The sequence below is a fragment of the Chamaea fasciata genome, unplaced genomic scaffold (genome assembly GCF_029207755.1).
Source record: "Chamaea fasciata isolate MVZ Bird 193981 ecotype frontalis unplaced genomic scaffold, bChaFas1.0.hap1 SCAF_407, whole genome shotgun sequence".
Classification (NCBI taxonomy): domain Eukaryota; kingdom Metazoa; phylum Chordata; class Aves; order Passeriformes; family Sylviidae; genus Chamaea; species Chamaea fasciata.
In genome coordinates this window covers 72,206-89,742 of record NW_027094492.1, presented here as the reverse complement: position 1 = coordinate 89,742, position 17,537 = coordinate 72,206, and the positions used below count along the sequence as shown (strand labels likewise).

General features: G+C 55.1%; 1 protein-coding gene across 2 annotated transcripts; it reads right to left on the bottom strand.

Moving 5' to 3' along the window:
• Window positions 1-3,076: 3,076 nt before the first annotated feature.
• Window positions 3,077-16,079, bottom strand: LOC136305434 (calmodulin-regulated spectrin-associated protein 3-like). Of its 2 annotated transcripts, XM_066208689.1 has the most exons (5): window positions 15,568-16,079; window positions 9,728-10,017; window positions 7,046-7,180; window positions 6,828-6,933; window positions 3,077-4,523 (listed from the first exon to the last, which is right to left on the bottom strand). In XM_066208689.1, the coding sequence occupies exons 1-5, from the start codon at window positions 15,713-15,715 to the stop codon at window positions 4,234-4,236; spliced, it is 969 nt and encodes a 322-aa protein (XP_066064786.1). In that variant the 5' UTR covers window positions 15,716-16,079; the 3' UTR covers window positions 3,077-4,233. The 2 variants fall into 2 exon arrangements, with proteins under 2 accessions (XP_066064786.1, XP_066064787.1); XM_066208690.1 differs by lacking the exon at window positions 3,077-4,523 and having other exon boundaries at window positions 4,971-6,933.
• Window positions 16,080-17,537: the final 1,458 nt, after the last annotated feature.

Below are 17,537 nucleotides of genomic sequence, written 5' to 3'. Positions count from 1 at the left end.
AAAAAAAACCCCCCGGATCCCCCCCCCAAAAAAAACCCCCCCAAATCCCCCCCCACAAAAAAAACCCCGGATCCCCCCCCCCCAAAAAAAACCCCACCCGGATCCCCCCCCCCAAAAAAAACCCCCAAATCCCCCCCCACAAAAAAACCCCCCCAAATCCCCCCCACAAAAAAAAAAAAAAACCCGGATCCCCCCCCCAAAAAACCCCCCAAATCCCCCCCCCACAAAAAAACCCCCCCAAATCCCCCCCACAAAAAAAAACCACCCCCCGGTTCCCCCCCAAAAAAAACCCCCCAAATCCCCCCCACAAAAAAAACCCCCCGGATCCCCCCGCCAAAAAAAAAACCCCCCGGATCCCCCTCCCCAAAAAAAACCCCCCCCGGATCCCCCCCCGCCCCAAAAAAAACCCCCCAGATCCCCCCCCCAAAAAAACCCCCCGGATCCCCCCGCCCCAAATTCCACGGGGGGGACCTATAGGACTTCACCGCGTCCTTCATCGAGATCCCCCCCCTCCCCATTAGGACCCCCAGTTTGGGCCGGTCCGGATCATTGGAAAAGTCCAGGATGACGGGGGGGGGGTGGGGGGAGGGGTGAGGTTGACACCCCCAAAAAAAAAATCTCCCCAAATCCCAAAAATCTCCCCAAATCCCAAAAATCTCCCCCCCAAAATCCTTCCTCACCTTCGAGGCGCAAGGATTGGGGGCAATAAAAATGGATGGCGGCCGCCAGGACCCCCCCCGCTGGCCAAATCCTGCAGCCCCCCTCACAGGGGGGAACGGCGGCGGCGCCGGCGGAGCCCCTTTGTCCTTCCGGTACCGAATCTGAACGAGATAAAAAAATGGGGGGACGGGGGGGGTCCCCAAAATCTTAAAACCCTTCTAAACCTCCCCAAAGTAGAAGGGCTCCCCCCCCCCCTCCCAAAAAAAAGCGGGGATTCCCCCCCAAAACTAACCCCCCCCCCACTCCCAAAAGTGGTAGGACCCTCCCAAAAATAGCCCTAAATCCCCCCCCCCTAAATAAAATAAAAATGGAGGGGTCCCCCCCCCCCCAAAAAACCCCAAAATTCTCCCCAAAATCATCCCAAAGATAGCGAAAAGGGGGAGGGGGGGGTCCAAAGCGGGGGGAAACCCCCCCGAAATTACAAAGGGGGGGGTCCCCAAAATCCTCTCGGGGTGGGGACCCCAAAATGCCCCTAAAAAAAAGAGAAGGGGGGCCCAAACTCCCCCCAAAATGGGGAAAATTCCCCCCCCCCCAAAAAAAGGGTCAAGGGGACCCCCCCCCAAAATTCCTCCCACCCCCCCCCCCCAAGCCGGGCGCATGCAGGGGGAGGGGACCCCCAAATTTTTTGGGGGGGTGGGCAACGAGATGGAATGGTCCCACCCCAAAACCCCATCCCTAAAACGCCCTAAAAATGCCCCAAAATCGGGGGGTTGGGGCGGGATTTTTTTTTGGGGGGGGGGGTGGGGGGTGTCCAGGATTTTGGGGTGCGCAGGGGGGGGGGAAAAAGCGGGTACCCCCTCCCCAAATTTTGCATTTTTTCGGGAGGATCCTAGCCCTAAAACCTCCCGAAAACCCCTAAAAATGCCCCAAAATTGGGGGGTTTGGGGCTGGATTTTTTTTTTTTGGGGGGGGTGGAAGGGAAATCCAGGATTTGGGGGAGAATTTGGGGGTGCCCGAGGGTGGGAAAAGGGGGTGCCCCCTCCCCAAATTTATTTTTTTTTTTTTTCGGGGGGGGGTCCTTACCACCGGAGGTTTATTCCCCGATTCCTTCAAACAGAAGGCGATGGGCGTGCTGCGGGAAAAACAGAGTCAGGGGGGCCCCAAAACCCCCCCCCGGGACCCAAAAATCGGGCAGGGGACCCCCAAAAATGAGAAGAGCGCCCCCAAAAATGGGGGGGCGGGGGAAATTTGGGGAAAAAACGGGAAAATTTGGGGGAAAAAAGGGGGGAAATGAAGAGAGAAATGGAAAAAAAAAGGGTTTAAAGGGATTTAAAGGAGGAAATGGGGAGGCCCGAAAAGTCTTGGGGGACCCCAAAAATGGGGAGGGAGCCCCAAAAACAGGGGGGCGCGAAAATTTGGGGAAAATTGGGGGGAAATTGGGGAAAAAAATGGGGAAAATGGGGGAAAAATGGGGAAAAATTGGGGGGAAAATTGGGGGGAAATTGGGGGGAAATGGGGAAAGAATGGGGAAAAATTGGGGGAAAATTGGGGGGAAATTGGGGGAAAATTGGGGGGAAATTGGGGAAAATTGGGGAAAAATTGGGGGGAAAGAAATTGGGGAAAAAGTGGGGGAAAATTGGGGAAAAAAATGGGGAAAAAATGGGGAAAAAATGGGGAGAAAATGGGGAAAAAATGGGGGAAAATTGGGGAAAAATTGGGGAAAATTGGGGGGAAAAATGGGGGGAAATTGGGGAAAAATTGGGGAAAATTGGGGGGAAAATGGGGGGAAATTGGGGAAAATTGGGGGAAAATGGGGAAAAATTGGGGAAAAAATGGGGAAAAATTGGGGAAAAAATGGGGAAAATTGGGGAAAAAAATGGGGAAAATGGGGAAAAATGGGATAAAAAGGGGAAAAATGGAGGAAAAACGAGGGGAAAAATTGGGGAAGAAAGGGGTTTGAAGAGGGGAAAAAAAGGAAAGGAGGGCCTAAAACTGGGGAGGGGGCCGCCGAAAAATGGGGAGCTGAGAAAATTTGGGGAAAATGGGGGGAAGTTTTTTAAAGAAGCGGAAAAAAAGGGAGAAAAAAATAGAGGGAGAAGGGATTTAAATGGGAAAAACAATAGGAAAAAGGGGTTTCAAGAGGGGGAAAAAAGGAAAAAGGGGCCGCAGAAATGGGGGAAAGGACCCCAAAAATGTGGAGGGGGTCCCAGAAACGAGGAAATCCCGGAAAAAAATTGGGGGAGGGGCGCCGAAAATTAAAAAAAAACGGGGGGGGGGGGGGAAAAAAAGGCTCCCCCCCAAAAAAAGGGGAAAATCCTGAAAAAAATTCCCCAAAATTGTTCCTAAAAACTGAGGGGGCCCCAAAAAATTTTGGGGGGGGGGGGTCCCCAAGCGCCTCCCCTCCCCCTCCCCAAATTCATGCCCCTCCCCCCCAGTTTCATGCCCCTCCTCCCCATGCAACTTCGTGCCCCTCCCCCCGTCCCCAAAATTCGACGCAAGACACAGAGAAGGGGGGGAGGGGAAGATGCTGGAGGGGTCCCACCCCGTCCCCCCCCCAAAAAAAAGAAATTTTGGGGGGGTGGTCCATAAATCCCCAAAAATTTGGGGGATTTTTTTTTAAAATTCTCCAATTTTTTTTATTTTTCACTTTTTTTTTTTTAATTGTCCCGCATTTTTTAAAAAAATTCCTTTTTTTCCAATTTTGTAGAAATATTTTTGGATTTTTTTTTAAATTCCCCAGGTTTTTTATTTTCACTTTTCTTTTAGATTGTTCCGCATTTTTAAAAAATTTCCTTTTTTCCAATTTTGTAGAAATATTTTTGGATTTTTTTTTAAATTCTCCAATTTTTTTATTTTTCAGACTTATTTTTTTTTTAATTGTTCCGCATTTTTAAAAAAATTCCATTTTCCCCCAATTTTGTAGGAATTTTTTTGGATTTTTTTTAATTCTCCAATTTTTTTTATTTTTCTCTTTTTTTTTGATTGCTCCGCATTTTTTTAAAAATTCCTTTTTTTCCAATTTTGTAGGAATATTTTTGGATTTTTTTTTTAATTCCCCAATTTTTTTTATTTTTCCCCTTTTTTTTTTTGATTGTCCCGCCTTTTTTAAAAAATTCCTTTTTCCCAAATTCGTAGAAATTCTTTTCGGATTTTTTCTTTTTTCAAAGCGTTTGGTCCCATCCATCCCCGAATGTTTCAGCCTTTTTTTTTTTTTTAATATTTTCGAATTTTTTTTGGACTCTTTTTTCAATATTTTTTTCAAAACTTTTTGAAATCTTTTTGACATTTTTTTGGAATTCTTTTTGGTGGGTTGTTTTTTTTTTTGTTTTGTTTTTTTTTAACCCAAATTCTTTCTTTTCTCTTCATTATTTTCCAATTATTTTTTTTAATTATTACTATTTGTCTGGAATTTCAGAAAAATTCCACAAAATTATTAGAATTTCCTTCCAATTTTTAAATTTTTTTCTTTCCCACTTATTTTTTCAATTTAAAAAAAAAATCTTTTTTTTTTTTTGGAATTTTTTTTTTTAAACCCTTTTACAGCTTTTTAAAAAATATATTTTCCGTTCGTTTTTAATTTTTTTCCAATTTTTTTCCCCCCCCAGCATCCCTCAAAGCTCCGAGAAGAGAAATGAATGTGAAGGGGGGAGGGGATCCATGCCTGACAAATTTTTTTTTTGGGGGAGGGGAAGAAATTTTAAAATCAACCCCCCCCCCCAAAAAAAAAAAAAAAATTTGGGAAAAGGATCGAGCAGGCGGGAAAAGGGTCGGGGGGATGAATTTTGGGGTGAAAAAAGAGGATTTTGGGACAGAGAAAAGCCCCCACTTACGGGCACCAACTTCCAGTACCAGCGGGTGGGACACTGAGAAAAGAGGGGGGGTCAGCAAAGGAGGGGGGGCCCCAAAATTTGGGGAGGGGTCCCCAAATTCCACCGGGAGAGGCCCGACACCGAAGGGGGGAGGGAGCAGAGAGGAGGGGGAAAAGCGACATTTTGGGGGGGAAAATGCGATTTTTTGGGGGGGAAAAATGTGATTTTTTGGGGGGTTTTTTGGTGATTTTTTGGGATTTTTTGGGGGGGATTTTGGGGGAATTTTTTTTGGATATTTTTTGGGGGTTTTTTTTGGTGATTTTTTGGGAATTTTTTGGGATTTGGGGGGAATTTTTTTGGAATTTTTTTTTCGGGGTTTTTTTGTTGATTTTTTGGGCCTTTTTTGGGGATTTTGGGGGAATTTTTTTTGATATTTTTGGGGGGATTTTTTTGGTGATTTTTTGGGCCTTTTTGGGGATTTTGGGGGAATTTTTTTGGATATTTTTGGGGGGATTTTTTTGGTGATTCTTTGGGATTTTTTTGGGGATTTTGGGGGAATTTTTTTTTAATATATTTTTGGTGGGATTTTTTTGGTGATTTTTTGGGAATTTTTTGGGGGATTTTGGGGGAATTTTTTTTGGATATTTTTTGGGGGGGATTTTTTTGGTGATTTTTTGGGCCTTTTTTGGGGATTTGGGGGAAATTTTTTTTTTTTTTTGGATATTTTTTGGGGGGATTTTTTGGGGGATTTTTGGGGGATTTTTTTTGCCTTTTTTTGGTATTTTTGGGGGGGATTTTTGGGGCATTTTTTTGGGACTTTTTTCGTGATTTTGGGGTGGGGATTTTTTTTTTTAGGGGCATTTTTCGGCCTTTTTTTGGTGATTTTGGGGGAATTTTTTGCCTTTTTTGGTGATTTTTGGAGGGATTTATTTTGGGGGGGAGGGGATTTTTTGGGGCATTTTTGGGGGGATTTTTTTTGGTGATTTTTGGGGGCGTTTTTGGATGTTTTGGTGATTTTTTCGGCAGAATTTTTGGCTTTTTTTGGTGACTTTTTGGGGGGAGGTTTTTTTAATTTTTTTTGATTTTTTAGCATTTTTGGGGGGGATTTTTTGGCCTTTTTTGGGGGTTTTTTAGTGATTTTTGGACAGGTTTTTTGGGAGGGGGATTTTTGGGTTTTGACCGCCCCCAAAATTTGTGGGGGGGTCCCCAAAACCAGAGCTGAAGCAGAAAGAAAAAAGGGCCCAAAAAGTGATTTTTTGGGTGGGGAAAAAATATTTTTTTGGGGTGTTTTTGGTGTTTTTTTTGTTTTGATTTGGGGTTTTTTTGTGCGTGTGATTTTTGGGGGGGTTGGGGTTTTTTTGGGGGGTTTTTTGACGAGATTTTTGAGGCGTTTTTGTAATTTTTTGTCACTTTGGAGTGATTTTTAAGGGATTTTTTTTTTTGGTGGTTTTTTTTTTGGGGGGGGGGGATTTTTGATGAGGTTTTCTGGGGGATTTTTTGGGTGTTTTTAGGGAGATTTTTTTTGGGGGGGAGGATTTTGGAGTTTTGACCCCACGAATTTGTGTGATGGGGTCCCCAAATCCACCGAGCAATTCCTGACAGAGGAGCAGAAAGGAAGGGGAAAAAAACTGATTTTTCAGGGAAAAAAAAACCAAAAAAGTGATTTTTTTTTAGTGTTTTTTTCGGTGATTGTTGAGGAGATTTTTGGTATTTTCGGGGAACTTTCGGGAGAGTTTTTGGTGGATTTTTTTTTGGTGATTTTGGGGGGGGGATTATTTTATTTTTTTTTTTTTGTATTTCAGAAGAATTCATGACGATTTTTGGGGGGATTTTTTTGGGGGCTTTTTGGGGAATTTTTATTTTATTTTTTGGAGGACTTTCCGGTGCATTTTTTTTTTGTTTGTGGTTTTGTTTGTTTGTTTGTTTGCAGTTTTTTGGGTTTGTTTGGGGGTTTTTTTTTGTCATTTGGAGGAGATTTTGGGGGTTTTTTTGTGAATTTTTTTTTTTTAAACTTTTCGATGGTTTTTTCGCTGATTTTCCGGGAATTTCTTAATTATTTTTGTTGATTTTTTTTTTTGGGGATGACCTTTTCCCTTGATTTTTTTAGGGAGATTCTCCCACTAATTTTCTCTTTCAACCCCCCCCCCCCCAAATTTTCCAGAGGGGGGTGGGGGGTCCCCCCAAATCCACCAAACCAGAAGAGGAAGATCCCCAAAACCGAGGGCGGCGAAGCAGAAAGAAAACCAAAAAAAAGAGCAATTTTTAGGGGGGGGGGGGGGGATTTTTGGGCCAATTTCCGGCCGTTTTGGGGTTTTTGGGGAGGTTTTTTTTTTTACCCCCCCCTCAACCCCGACCAACCTTGTGGGTACAAGCTGGGGGGGGCCGTGGAGGGGTCGGGGACCCCCGAATTTGGGGGCGTCCCCCCCGCTTCTTTCTCGGCGCTTTCCTGCAGCTTCCGATTCACCTAAAAAAAATAGAAAATTTTTTAAAAAATCAATTATTTTTTTTTTTTTTTTTTCATTTTTCAGCCCCTCCCCCCAAAAAAAAAAAAAACCCCCAAAAAAAATCGAACTTACCGTGTCCAACCAACCCAAAATTTTGGGTTCCCAGGATTGGGGGCCCGGGGGGGCCCCGGGGGGAGCCCCCAAATTTCGGGTGGCCTCGGCGACGAAGGCGGCCATGAGGGAATCGATCAGGGCCAGGTGAGCGCCCTGGGGAGGGAGATTTGGGGGGAAAAATTGGGATTTGGGGGAAAAATTGGAGATTTGGGGGGAAAATTGGGATTTAGGGAGAAAAATTGGAGATTTGGGGGAAAAATTGGAGATTTGGGGGAAAAATTGGGATTTGGGGGGGAACAATTGGGATTTGGGGGGAAAAATTGGAGATTTGGGGGGAAAAATTGGAGATTTGGGGGGAAAAATTGGAGATTTGGGGGGGGAAAAATTGGGATTTGGGGGAAAAATTGGAGATTTGGGGGGAAAAATTGGGATTTGGGGGGAAAAATTGCAGATTTGGGGGGAAAAAATTGGAGATTTGGGGGGGAAAATGGAGATTTGGGAGAAAAATTGGGATTTGGGGAGAAAAATTGGGATTTGGGGGGGGGAAATGGGATTTGGGGGGAAAAATTGGGATTTGGGGGGAAAAATTGGAGATTTGGGGGAAAAATTTGGGATTTGGGGAGAAAAATTGGGATTTGGGGAGAAAAATTGGAGATTTGGGGGGGAAAAATGGGATTTGGGGGGAAAAATTGGGATTTGGGAGTCCTGGGGGTTTTTGGGATGAGATTTTGGGGGGAAAAAAAAAATTTGGGATTTGGGGGGGGGGGGGGGGGGGATTTTGGAGGAAAATTGGGGGGACAGGTTTGGCCTTTGGGGAGAAAGTTTGGGATTTGGGGGTCCTGGGGGCAAATCTGGGGGGTTTGGGGGCCAAATTTGGGGTTCTTGGAGTATTTGGGGGTCCCGGGGGTGAACTGGGGGAGGGTTGAGGGGTCCTGGGGGGTAAATTTGGGGGTCCCGAGGTGGTTTGGGGGGGTCCTGAGGAGTTTTTTGAGGGGTCCTGAGGAGTTTCTGGGGGTCTCGAGGTGGTTTTGGGGGGTCCCGAGGTGGTTTTGGGGGGTCCCGAGGTGGTTTTGGGGGTCCCGAGGTGGTTTTGGGGGTCCCGAGGAGTTTTTGGGGGTCCCGAGGTGGTTTTGGGGGGTCCCGAGGTGGTTTTGGGGGGTCTCGAGGCGTTTGGGGGGGATTTGGGGAGTCCCAGGGTCTCCCCCGCCCTTCCAGGACCCCCGGGGTGGGCGTGGCCAAGCAAGATGGGGGCGTGGTCCATAAGGAAAAGGCGTGGCCAAGAGGGAGGGGCGTTGCCGAGGAAAGAGGGCGTGGCTACAGGCGGGGAGGGTTAATGGGATTGCCCTGAGCCAATTAACGGACAATTAAAGCGGCTCAGCCTTAATGAGATTAATGAGGGAGGGGGACACACACGGCTCCCAGTGCTCCCAGTAACCTCCCAGTAACATCCCAGTAACCTCTCAGTGCTCTCAGTAACCTCCCAGTGCTCCCAGTAACATCCCAGTAACATCCCAGTGCTCCCAGTAACCTCCCAGTGCTCCCAGTAACATCCCAGTAACATCCCAGTAACCTCTCCGTGCTCTCAGTAACCTCCCAGTGCTCCCAGTAACATCCCAGTAACCTCCCAGCGCTCCCAGTAACCTCCCAGTGCTCCCAGTAACGTCCCAGTAACATCCCAGTAAGCTCCGAGTGCTCCCAGTAACCTCCCAGTGCTCCCAGTAACATCCCAGTAACATCCCAGTAACCTCTCAGTGCTCTCAGTAACCTCCCAGTGCTCCCAGTAACATCCCAGTAACATCCCAGTAACCTCCCAGTGCTCCCAGTAACCTCCCAGTGCTCCCAGTATCCCTCCCAGTGCTCCCAGTAACATCCCAGTAACCTCCCAGTATCCTCCCAGCGCTCCCAGTATCCCTCGCACTCTCCTCCCAATTCCCCACCAGTCTCCCCCAGTACCTTCCCAGTCCATCCCAGTCCCTCCCAGTATCCCCCAATCCCCTCCCAGTCCCCCTCAAGCCCCTCGCAGTGCTCCCAGTATCCCCCTAACCATCTCCCAGTCCCCTCCCAGTATCCCCCGGTATCTCTCCCAGCTTCCTCCCAGTGCCCCCAGTAGCCCTCCCAGTATTCCCAGTCGCTCCCAGTCCCCTCCCAGTGCTCCCAGTATCCTCTTAACTGTTTCCCAAACCCCTCCCAGTCCATCCCAGTCCATCCCAGTCCCATCCCAGTCCCCCCCAGAGCCATCCCAGTCCATCCCAGTCCCCTTCCAGTCCCATTCCAGTCCATCCCAGTGCTCCCAGTATCCCCTTAACTGTCTCCCAGTCCCTCCCAGTCCTTCCCATTCCCTTCCCAAACCCCTCCCAGTCCCCCCCCCAATCCCCCTCCCAGTATCCCCAGTTCCCTCCAACCCCTCCCAGTCCCCCCCAATCCCCCTCCCAGTATCCCCAACCCCTCCCAGTCCCCCTCCCAGTATCCCCAGTTGCCCCCAATCCCCCTCCCAGTATCCCCAGTTCCCTCCAACCCCTCCCAGTCCCCCCCAATCCCCCTCCCAGTATCCCCAGTTCCCCCCAACCCCTCCCAGTCCCCCCCAATCCCCCTCCCAGTATCCCCAGTTCCCCCCAACCCCTCCCAGTCCCCCCTAATCCCCCTCCCAGTATCCCCAGTTCCCCCCAACTCCTCCCAGTCCCCTCCCAGTATCCCCAGTACCATGCGGATGGGTCTCTGCTGCAGGTCCTGGGGGCGCACGGGGACCCCCTGCAGGGTCGGGGGGACCCCCCTGCCCGCCAGCAGCGCCAGCAGCGCCCCCAAATCCTGGGGAGGGGGCTCGGGGTGGGGCGGGGCCGAGGGCGTGGCCCCGGGGGGCGTGGCCAGGGCGTGGCTCCAGGCCCTGCAGTAGATGTCGGAGGCCAGCAGGAGGCGCTCCACCGGCGGCTTCAGGTGCTCCTGAGCGTATTGGTCGGTGTAAAAAGGGTCCCGGAGCTCCTCGGGGACGTTCCCTGGGGGAAAAACAGGGGAAATCGGGAAAATCCGGTCAAATAAATGGGGAAATTGGGTCAAAAAATGGGAAAAATAGGTAAAAAAATGGGAAAGAATGGGTTAAAAAATGGGATTATGGGATACTGGGGACAGTCGGGGGACACAGGGTCGGTGTAAAAAGGGTCCCGGAGCTCCTCGGGGACGTTCCCTGGGGGAAAAAACAGGGGAAATCGGGAAAATCCGGTCAAAAAAATGGGGAAATTGGGTCAAAAATTGGGAAAAATAGGTAAAAAAATGGGAAAGAATGGGTTAAAAAATGGGATTTGGGGACAGTGGGGACAGTCGGGGGACACAGGGTCGGTGTAAAAAGGGTCCCGGAGCTCCTCGGGGACGTTCCCTGGGGAAAAAACAGGGGAAATCGGGAAAATCCGGTCAAAAAATGGGGAAATTGGGTCAAAAAATGGGAAAATTGGGTCAAAAAATGGGAAAGAATGGGTTAAAAAATGGGATTATGGGATACTGGGGACAGTCGGGGGACACAGGGTCGGTGTAAAACGGTCCCGGAGCTCCTCGGGGACGTTCCCTGGGGGAAAAAACAGGGGAAATCGGGAAAATTGGGGTCAAAGGTCACACGGAGGTCACCTGGGGTCAGTCAGGGTCAAGGGGACACAGGGATATGGACACACCACGGACAGATGGACACTGACCACAGATGTGGACACACCACGGGCAGGGACAGACCCACCACTGACCCACCATGGACAGATGGACACTGACCCACCATGGACAGATGGACACTGACCCATCACTGACCCACCATGGACAGATGGACACTGACCCACCATGGACAGATGGACACTGACCCATCATGGACAGATGGACACTGACCCACCATGGACAGATGGACACTGACCCATCATGGACAGATGGACACTAACCCATCATGGACAGATGGACACTGACCCACCATGGACAGATGGACACTGACCCACCATGGACAGATGGACACTGACCCATCACTGACCCACCATGGACAGATGGACACTGACCCACCATGGACAGATGGACACTGACCCATCATGGACAGATGGACACTGACCCATCACTGACCCACCATGGACAGATGGACACTGACCCACCATGGACAGATGGACACTGACCCATCACTGACCCACCATGGACAGATGGACACTGACCCACCATGGACACATGGACACTGACCCACCATGGACAGATGGACACTGACCCACCACGGACAGATGGACATTGACCCATCACTGACCCACCATGGACACATGGACACTGACCCACCATGGACAGATGGACACTGACCCACCATGGATAGATGGACACTGATCCATCACTGACCCATCATGGACAGATGGACACTGACCCATCACTGACCCACCATGGACACATGGACACTGACCCACCATGGACAGATGGACACTGATCCATCACTGACCCACCATGGACAGATGGACACTGACCCATCACTGACCCATCATGGACAGATGGACACTGACCCATCATGGACAGATGGACACTGACCCACCATGGACAGATGGACACTGACCCATCATGGACAGATGGACACTGACCCATCACTGACCCACCATGGACACATGGACACTGACCCATCACTGACCCACCATGGACAGATGGACACTGACCCACCATGGACAGATGGACACTGACCCATCACTGACCCACCATGGACAGATGGACACTGACCCATCATGGACAGATGGACACTGACCCATCATGGACAGATGGACACTGACCCACCATGGACACACCACGGACAGACGGACACTGACCCACCATGGAATGACCATGGACCCATCACTGAACCACCACTGACCCATCACTGACCCATCATGGACAAATGGACACTGACCCACCATGGACTGACCCATCACTAACCCACCACTGACCCATCACGGACACACCATAGACAGACGGACACTGACCCACCACGGACAGATGGACACTGACCCACCATGGACACACCACAGACAGATGGACACTGACCCACCATGGACACATGGACACTGACCCACCATGGACTGACCCATCACTGACCCACCATGGACAGATGGACACTGACCCACCATGGACTGACCCATCACTGACCCACCATGGACAGATGGACACTGACCCACCATGGACACACCACGGACAGATGGACAATGACCCACCATGGACAGATGGACACTAACCCACCATGGGCAGACGGACACTGACCCATCACTGACCCACCATGGACAGATGGACACTGACCCACCACAGGCAGATGGACACTGACCCACCATGAACTGACCCATCACTGACCCACCATGGACACACCACAGACAGATGGACACTGACCCATCACTGACCCACCATGGACAGATGGACACTGACCCACCATGGACACACCACGGACAGATGGACAATGACCCACCATGGACAGACGGACACCGACCCATCACTGACCCACCACGGACACATGGACACTGACCCACCATGGACACACCATGGACAGATGGACACTGACCCACCATGGACACACCACGGACACCATGAACCCCAAAATTGACCCCGGAGACCCCAAAATTGCCCCTGGAGACCCCAGAATTGACCCCAAGAAGGACCACGAGGCCCCGCCCCCCCGAGCGCTCCCCAAATCCCGGCCCAGGGCCCCACGGGTGGGGGAGGGGCACATTCCAGGGGTTGGGGGTGGGGCAGGGACACGCCCACAGGTGGGTGGGGGGGACCTGGCACCCGGTCACGCCCTCGGCTGCCCCGCCCCCACCTGCGTGGGAAAAGGGCCACACCCGCGGGACACAGGGGACACCTGGGACCCTCGCGTGTCCCACGGCACCCATGGGACCCTCACCTGTCCCACACCTGCCCCATGGCACCCACGGGACCCTCACCTGTTCCATGGGACCCTCACCTGTCCCACAGGATGCTCACCTGTCCCACGGCACCCACAGGACCCTCACCTGACCCACGGGACACTCACCTGTCCCATGGGACCCTCACCTGTCCCATGGGACCCTCACCTGTCCCACGGCACCCTCACCTGTCCCACAGGATGCTCACCTGTTCCACGGCACCCACGGGACCCTCACCTGTCCCTCACCTGATCCATGGCACCCTCACCTGACCCACGGGACTCTCACCTGTCCTATAGAACCCTCACCTGTCCCATGGTGCTCATGGGACCCTCACCTGTCCTATGGGACCCTCACCTGTCCCACGGCACCCACGGGACCCTCACCTGTCCTATAGAACCCTCACCTGTCCCACAGCACCTTCACCTGTCCCACGGCACCCACAGGACCCTCACCTGACCCACGGGACACTCACCTGTCCTATGGGACCCTCACCTGTCCCACGGCACCTTCACCTGTCCCACAGGATGCTCACCTGTCCCACGGCGCCCACAGGACCCTCACCTGACCCACGGGACACTCACCTGTCCCACACCTGTCCCATGGCACCCATGGGACCCTCACCTGTCCTATAGAACCCTCACCTGTCCTACAGGACCCTCACCTATCCCATGGGACCCTCACCTGTCCCACACCTGCCCCACAGCACCCATGGGACCCTCACCTGCCCCACGGGACCCTCACCTGCCCCATGGGACCCTCACCTGTCCCACACCTGCCCCACAGCACCCATGGGACCCTCACCTGCCCCACGGGACTCTCACCTATCCTATGGGACCCTCACCTGTCCCATGGCCCCCATGGAACCCTCACCTGTCCTATAGAACCCTCACCTGTCCTACAGGACCCTCACCTGCCCCATGGGACCCTCACCTGTCCTACACCTGCCCCACAGCACCCATGGGACCCTCACCTGTCCCATGGGACCCTCACCTGTCCCAAACCTGCCCCACAGCACCCATGGGACCCTCACCTGCCCCATGGGACCCTCACCTGTCCCAAACCTGCCCCAGGGCCCCCCAGAGGTGTAAATCGCTCCCCTCCCCCACCTGGCCCCACCCCTGCCCCTCCCCCCGGCCAAAGGGCGTTGGGGGGGGCGGGGGGGGGACTTTGACCCCTGGGGGGAAACTGGGGGCGGGGAAAACACCTGGAGGGTCCCAAAATACACCTGGGGGGGGCAAAAACACCTGGGGGGTCCCAAAAAACATCTGGAGTGTCCCAAAAACACCTGGGGGGGCCCAAAAAATACCTGGGGGGGTCCCCAAAACACCTGGGGGGGGCTCTTAAAGCACCCGGGAAGTCCGAAAAAACACCTGGGGGAGGTCCCCAAAAACACCTGGGGTCCCCAAAAAGACACCTGGGGGGTCCCTCTTTTGGGGAGGGGATCCCCAACACCCCCCCCCCCCAACACCGCAGGGGGCGGGGCGCAAAGGGAGGGGGGTTCCCCGCCCCGTGACGTCACAGCGCGACGTCACAGCCCCCGCCCCCAGACTGCAACAAAAGCGCCCGAGGGGCGGGGGGGGGGGGACCCCGGGATTGGGGACCCCCGGTACCGGGGAGAGCGGGGAACCCCCCCACCCCCACCCCAAAGTATTGACCGGGGACCCCTCCCCAAATTAAACCGCCCCCCCCCGCCCCTCAATGGCGGAACCGGCATCGTCCCCCCCGCCCCCTCCCCCCGTTTAACCGCAGCCCCCCGGGACCACCGGGACCCCCCCCCATCGGTACCGGGACCCTCCCCTCGGTACCACCCACGGTATCAGGGACCCGCCCCCCGGGACCACCGGGACCCCTCCCCCGGTCCAGAGCATCCCCCACCCTTCTTTAACCGCATCCTCCCGGCACCACCGGGACCCCTCCCCACGGTACCGGGATCACCCATTCGGAACCGGGAGCGCTCAAACCGCGACCCCTCCCCGGTACCGGAACCCCTCATTCGGTACCGGGATCCTCTCCGGTACCACCGAGACCCCTCCCCGGTACCGGAACCCCCCCCCGGTACCACCCACGGTACCAGGGACCCATCCCCGGTACCGGAACCCCTCATTCGGTACCGGGATTCTCTCCGGTACCACCGGGACCCCCCCCATTCGGTACCGGCACCCCGCATTCGGTACCGAGACCCCCTCCGGTACCACCGGGACCCCTCCCCAGTACCGGAACCCCTCATTCGGTACCGAGACCCCCTCCGGTACCACCGGGACTCCTCCCCGGCACCAGAACCCCCTCCCGGTACCACCCACGGTACCAGGGACCCATCCCCGGTACCGGAACCTCTCATTCGGTACCGAGACCCCCTCCGGTACCACCGGGACCCCTCCCCGGCACCGGAACCCCCCCTTTCGGTACCGGGATTCTCTCCGGTACCACCGGGACCCCTCCCCGGCACCGGAACCCCCCCTTTCGGTACCGGGATTCTCTCCGGTACCACCGGGACCCCTCCCCGGCACCGGAACCCCCCCATTCGGTACCGGGATTCTCTCCGGTACCACCGGGACCCCTCCCCGGTACCGAGACCCTGCAGAACGCCCCCGCCATCCCCCTCCCCGCTGTCCCCTTGTGTCCTCCCCCCCCTCCCGTCCCCTCCACCCCGCCGCCGCCGCCGTCGCCGTCCCCGCCCGGTCCTACCGGCGCCGCCGTAGCCGGTGGCGATGGCCCAGGCCAGGCTGGCGGCGCTACGAGCCCGAGCCCCGTCGTACTGGTCGAGCGGGCGGATCTCGGGCACCAGGAACCCCCGGCGCATGGCGGCGGCAGCGGCCGGAGGAGCCGCCACCATCCCGGGGACGCGGCCGGGGCCACCCCGGGCCACCGCCGGCGCCGGGGCTACCGGCGCCCGCTTCGGCCCGCGCTCGGCTCCGGCTTCGCCTGGGCTCGGCTCAGCTTCGGGTGGGCTCGGAGAGGCTCGGAGAGGCTTCGGGTGGGTTCGGCGGCCTCGGGTGGGCTCGGGAAAAGCTTCGGGTGGGTTCGGCGGCCTCGGGTGGGCTCGGGAAAAGCTTCGGGTGGGTTCGGCGGCCTCGGGTGGGCTCGGGCAGGTTTCGGGTGGGTTCGGGCAGGTTTCGGGTGGGCTCGGGAAGGTCTCGGGTGGGTTCGGGGGAGGGTTCGGGTGGGTTCGGGGGGGGTTCGGGCGGTTCCGGGCGGGTTCGGGCGGGCGCGGCGCGAGCGCCAGGTGCGGGGAAGGGTGGGGGGGGGGGTGGAGGGGGGGGCGGGGCGCACCTGAGATCACGTGATCGATTGGTGCGAGCCGGGAGGCCACGCCCCCTTCTCCGGCGCGCGGGGGAAGGGGGCGGGGCTGGGAGAGGGAATACTGGGAATACTGGGGGGACTGGGAATACTGGGGGGGACTGGGAATACTGGGGGATACTGGGGGGCACTGGGAATACTGGGGGGCACTGGGGGGACTGGGAATACTGGGGGGGACTGGGAATACTGGGGGGACTGGGAATACTGGGGGGCACTGGGGAGGACTGGGAATACTGGGGGGAACTGGGAAGGACTGGGGGCACTGGGAATACTGGAGGACACTGGGGGGGACTGGGGGTACTGGGGGGCACTGGGAAGGACTGGGGGCACTGGGAATACCGGGGGGCGCTGGGGATACTGGGGGGACTGGGAGCGCTGTGTCCCTGTGTCCATGTCAGTGTCCCCATGTCCGTGTCCAGTGTCCCCTCCATGTCCCCGTGTCCATGTCCAGTGTCCCCCGGCCCCTCTCCGTGTCCTCATGTCCCTGTGTCCGTGTCCGGTGTCCGGTGTCCCCCATGTCCCTGTGTCCATGTCCACTGTCCCCATGTCCCCATGTCTGTGTCTGATGTCCCCGTGTCCCCATGTCCCCGTGTCCATGTCCAGTGTGCCCATGTCCGTGTCCAGTGTCCCCTCCATGTCCCTGTGTGTCTGGTGTCCCCGTGTCCGTGTCCGGTGTCCCCCGGCCCCTCCCCGTGTCCCCCCTGTCCCCATGTCCACGTTGGTGTCCCCTCCGTGTCCCCATGTCCCCGTGTCCGGTGTCCCCCGGCCCCTCCCCGTGTCCTATTTTCCGCCGCGGCCATGGCAACGCGGGGACCGACACGGGACACGGGGACACGGCGGGGGGGGGAACACGGCGGGGACGGGGACAGGGAGGGGACAGGGACGGGGACAGAGGGATGGGGACACGGCAGGGACACGGTGAGGGACAGGGGGACGTGGCAGGGACAGGGATGGGGACATGGGAGGGATGGGGACAGGAGTGGGGACAGGGATGGGGACACGGTGAGGGACAGGGGGACATGGCAGTGACAGGGATGGGGACATGGAGGGGACATGAAAGGGACAGGAGGACGTGGCAGTGACAGGGATGGGGACAAGGGAGGGATGGGGACAGGGAGGGGGACACGGTGAGGGACAGGGGGACATGGCAGGGACAGGGATGGGGACATGGAAGGGACATGGGGACACGGGATCATGAAGACGGAGGGGACAGGGACAGGAGAGATGGGGACAAGGAGGGGACACGGTGAGGGACGTGGGGACATGGCAGGGACAAGGATGGGGACATGGGAGGGATGGGGACAGGGACGGGACAGGGATGGGGACACGAAGGGGTCACAGTGAGGGACAGGGGGACA

Coding starts and splice junctions, on each gene's coding strand:
- LOC136305434 (XM_066208689.1), bottom strand. CDS start 15,715: ATGGTGGCGGCTCCTCCGGCCGCTGCCGCCGCCATGCGCCGGGGGTTC. Junction 6,934..7,045: donor TTTTGGGTTGGTTGGACACG/GTAAGTTCGATT, acceptor TATTTTTTTTAG/GTGAATCGGAAGCTGCAGGA. Junction 4,524..6,827: donor CCCCAGCTTGTACCCACAAG/GTTGGTCGGGGT, acceptor CTCTTTTCTCAG/TGTCCCACCCGCTGGTACTG.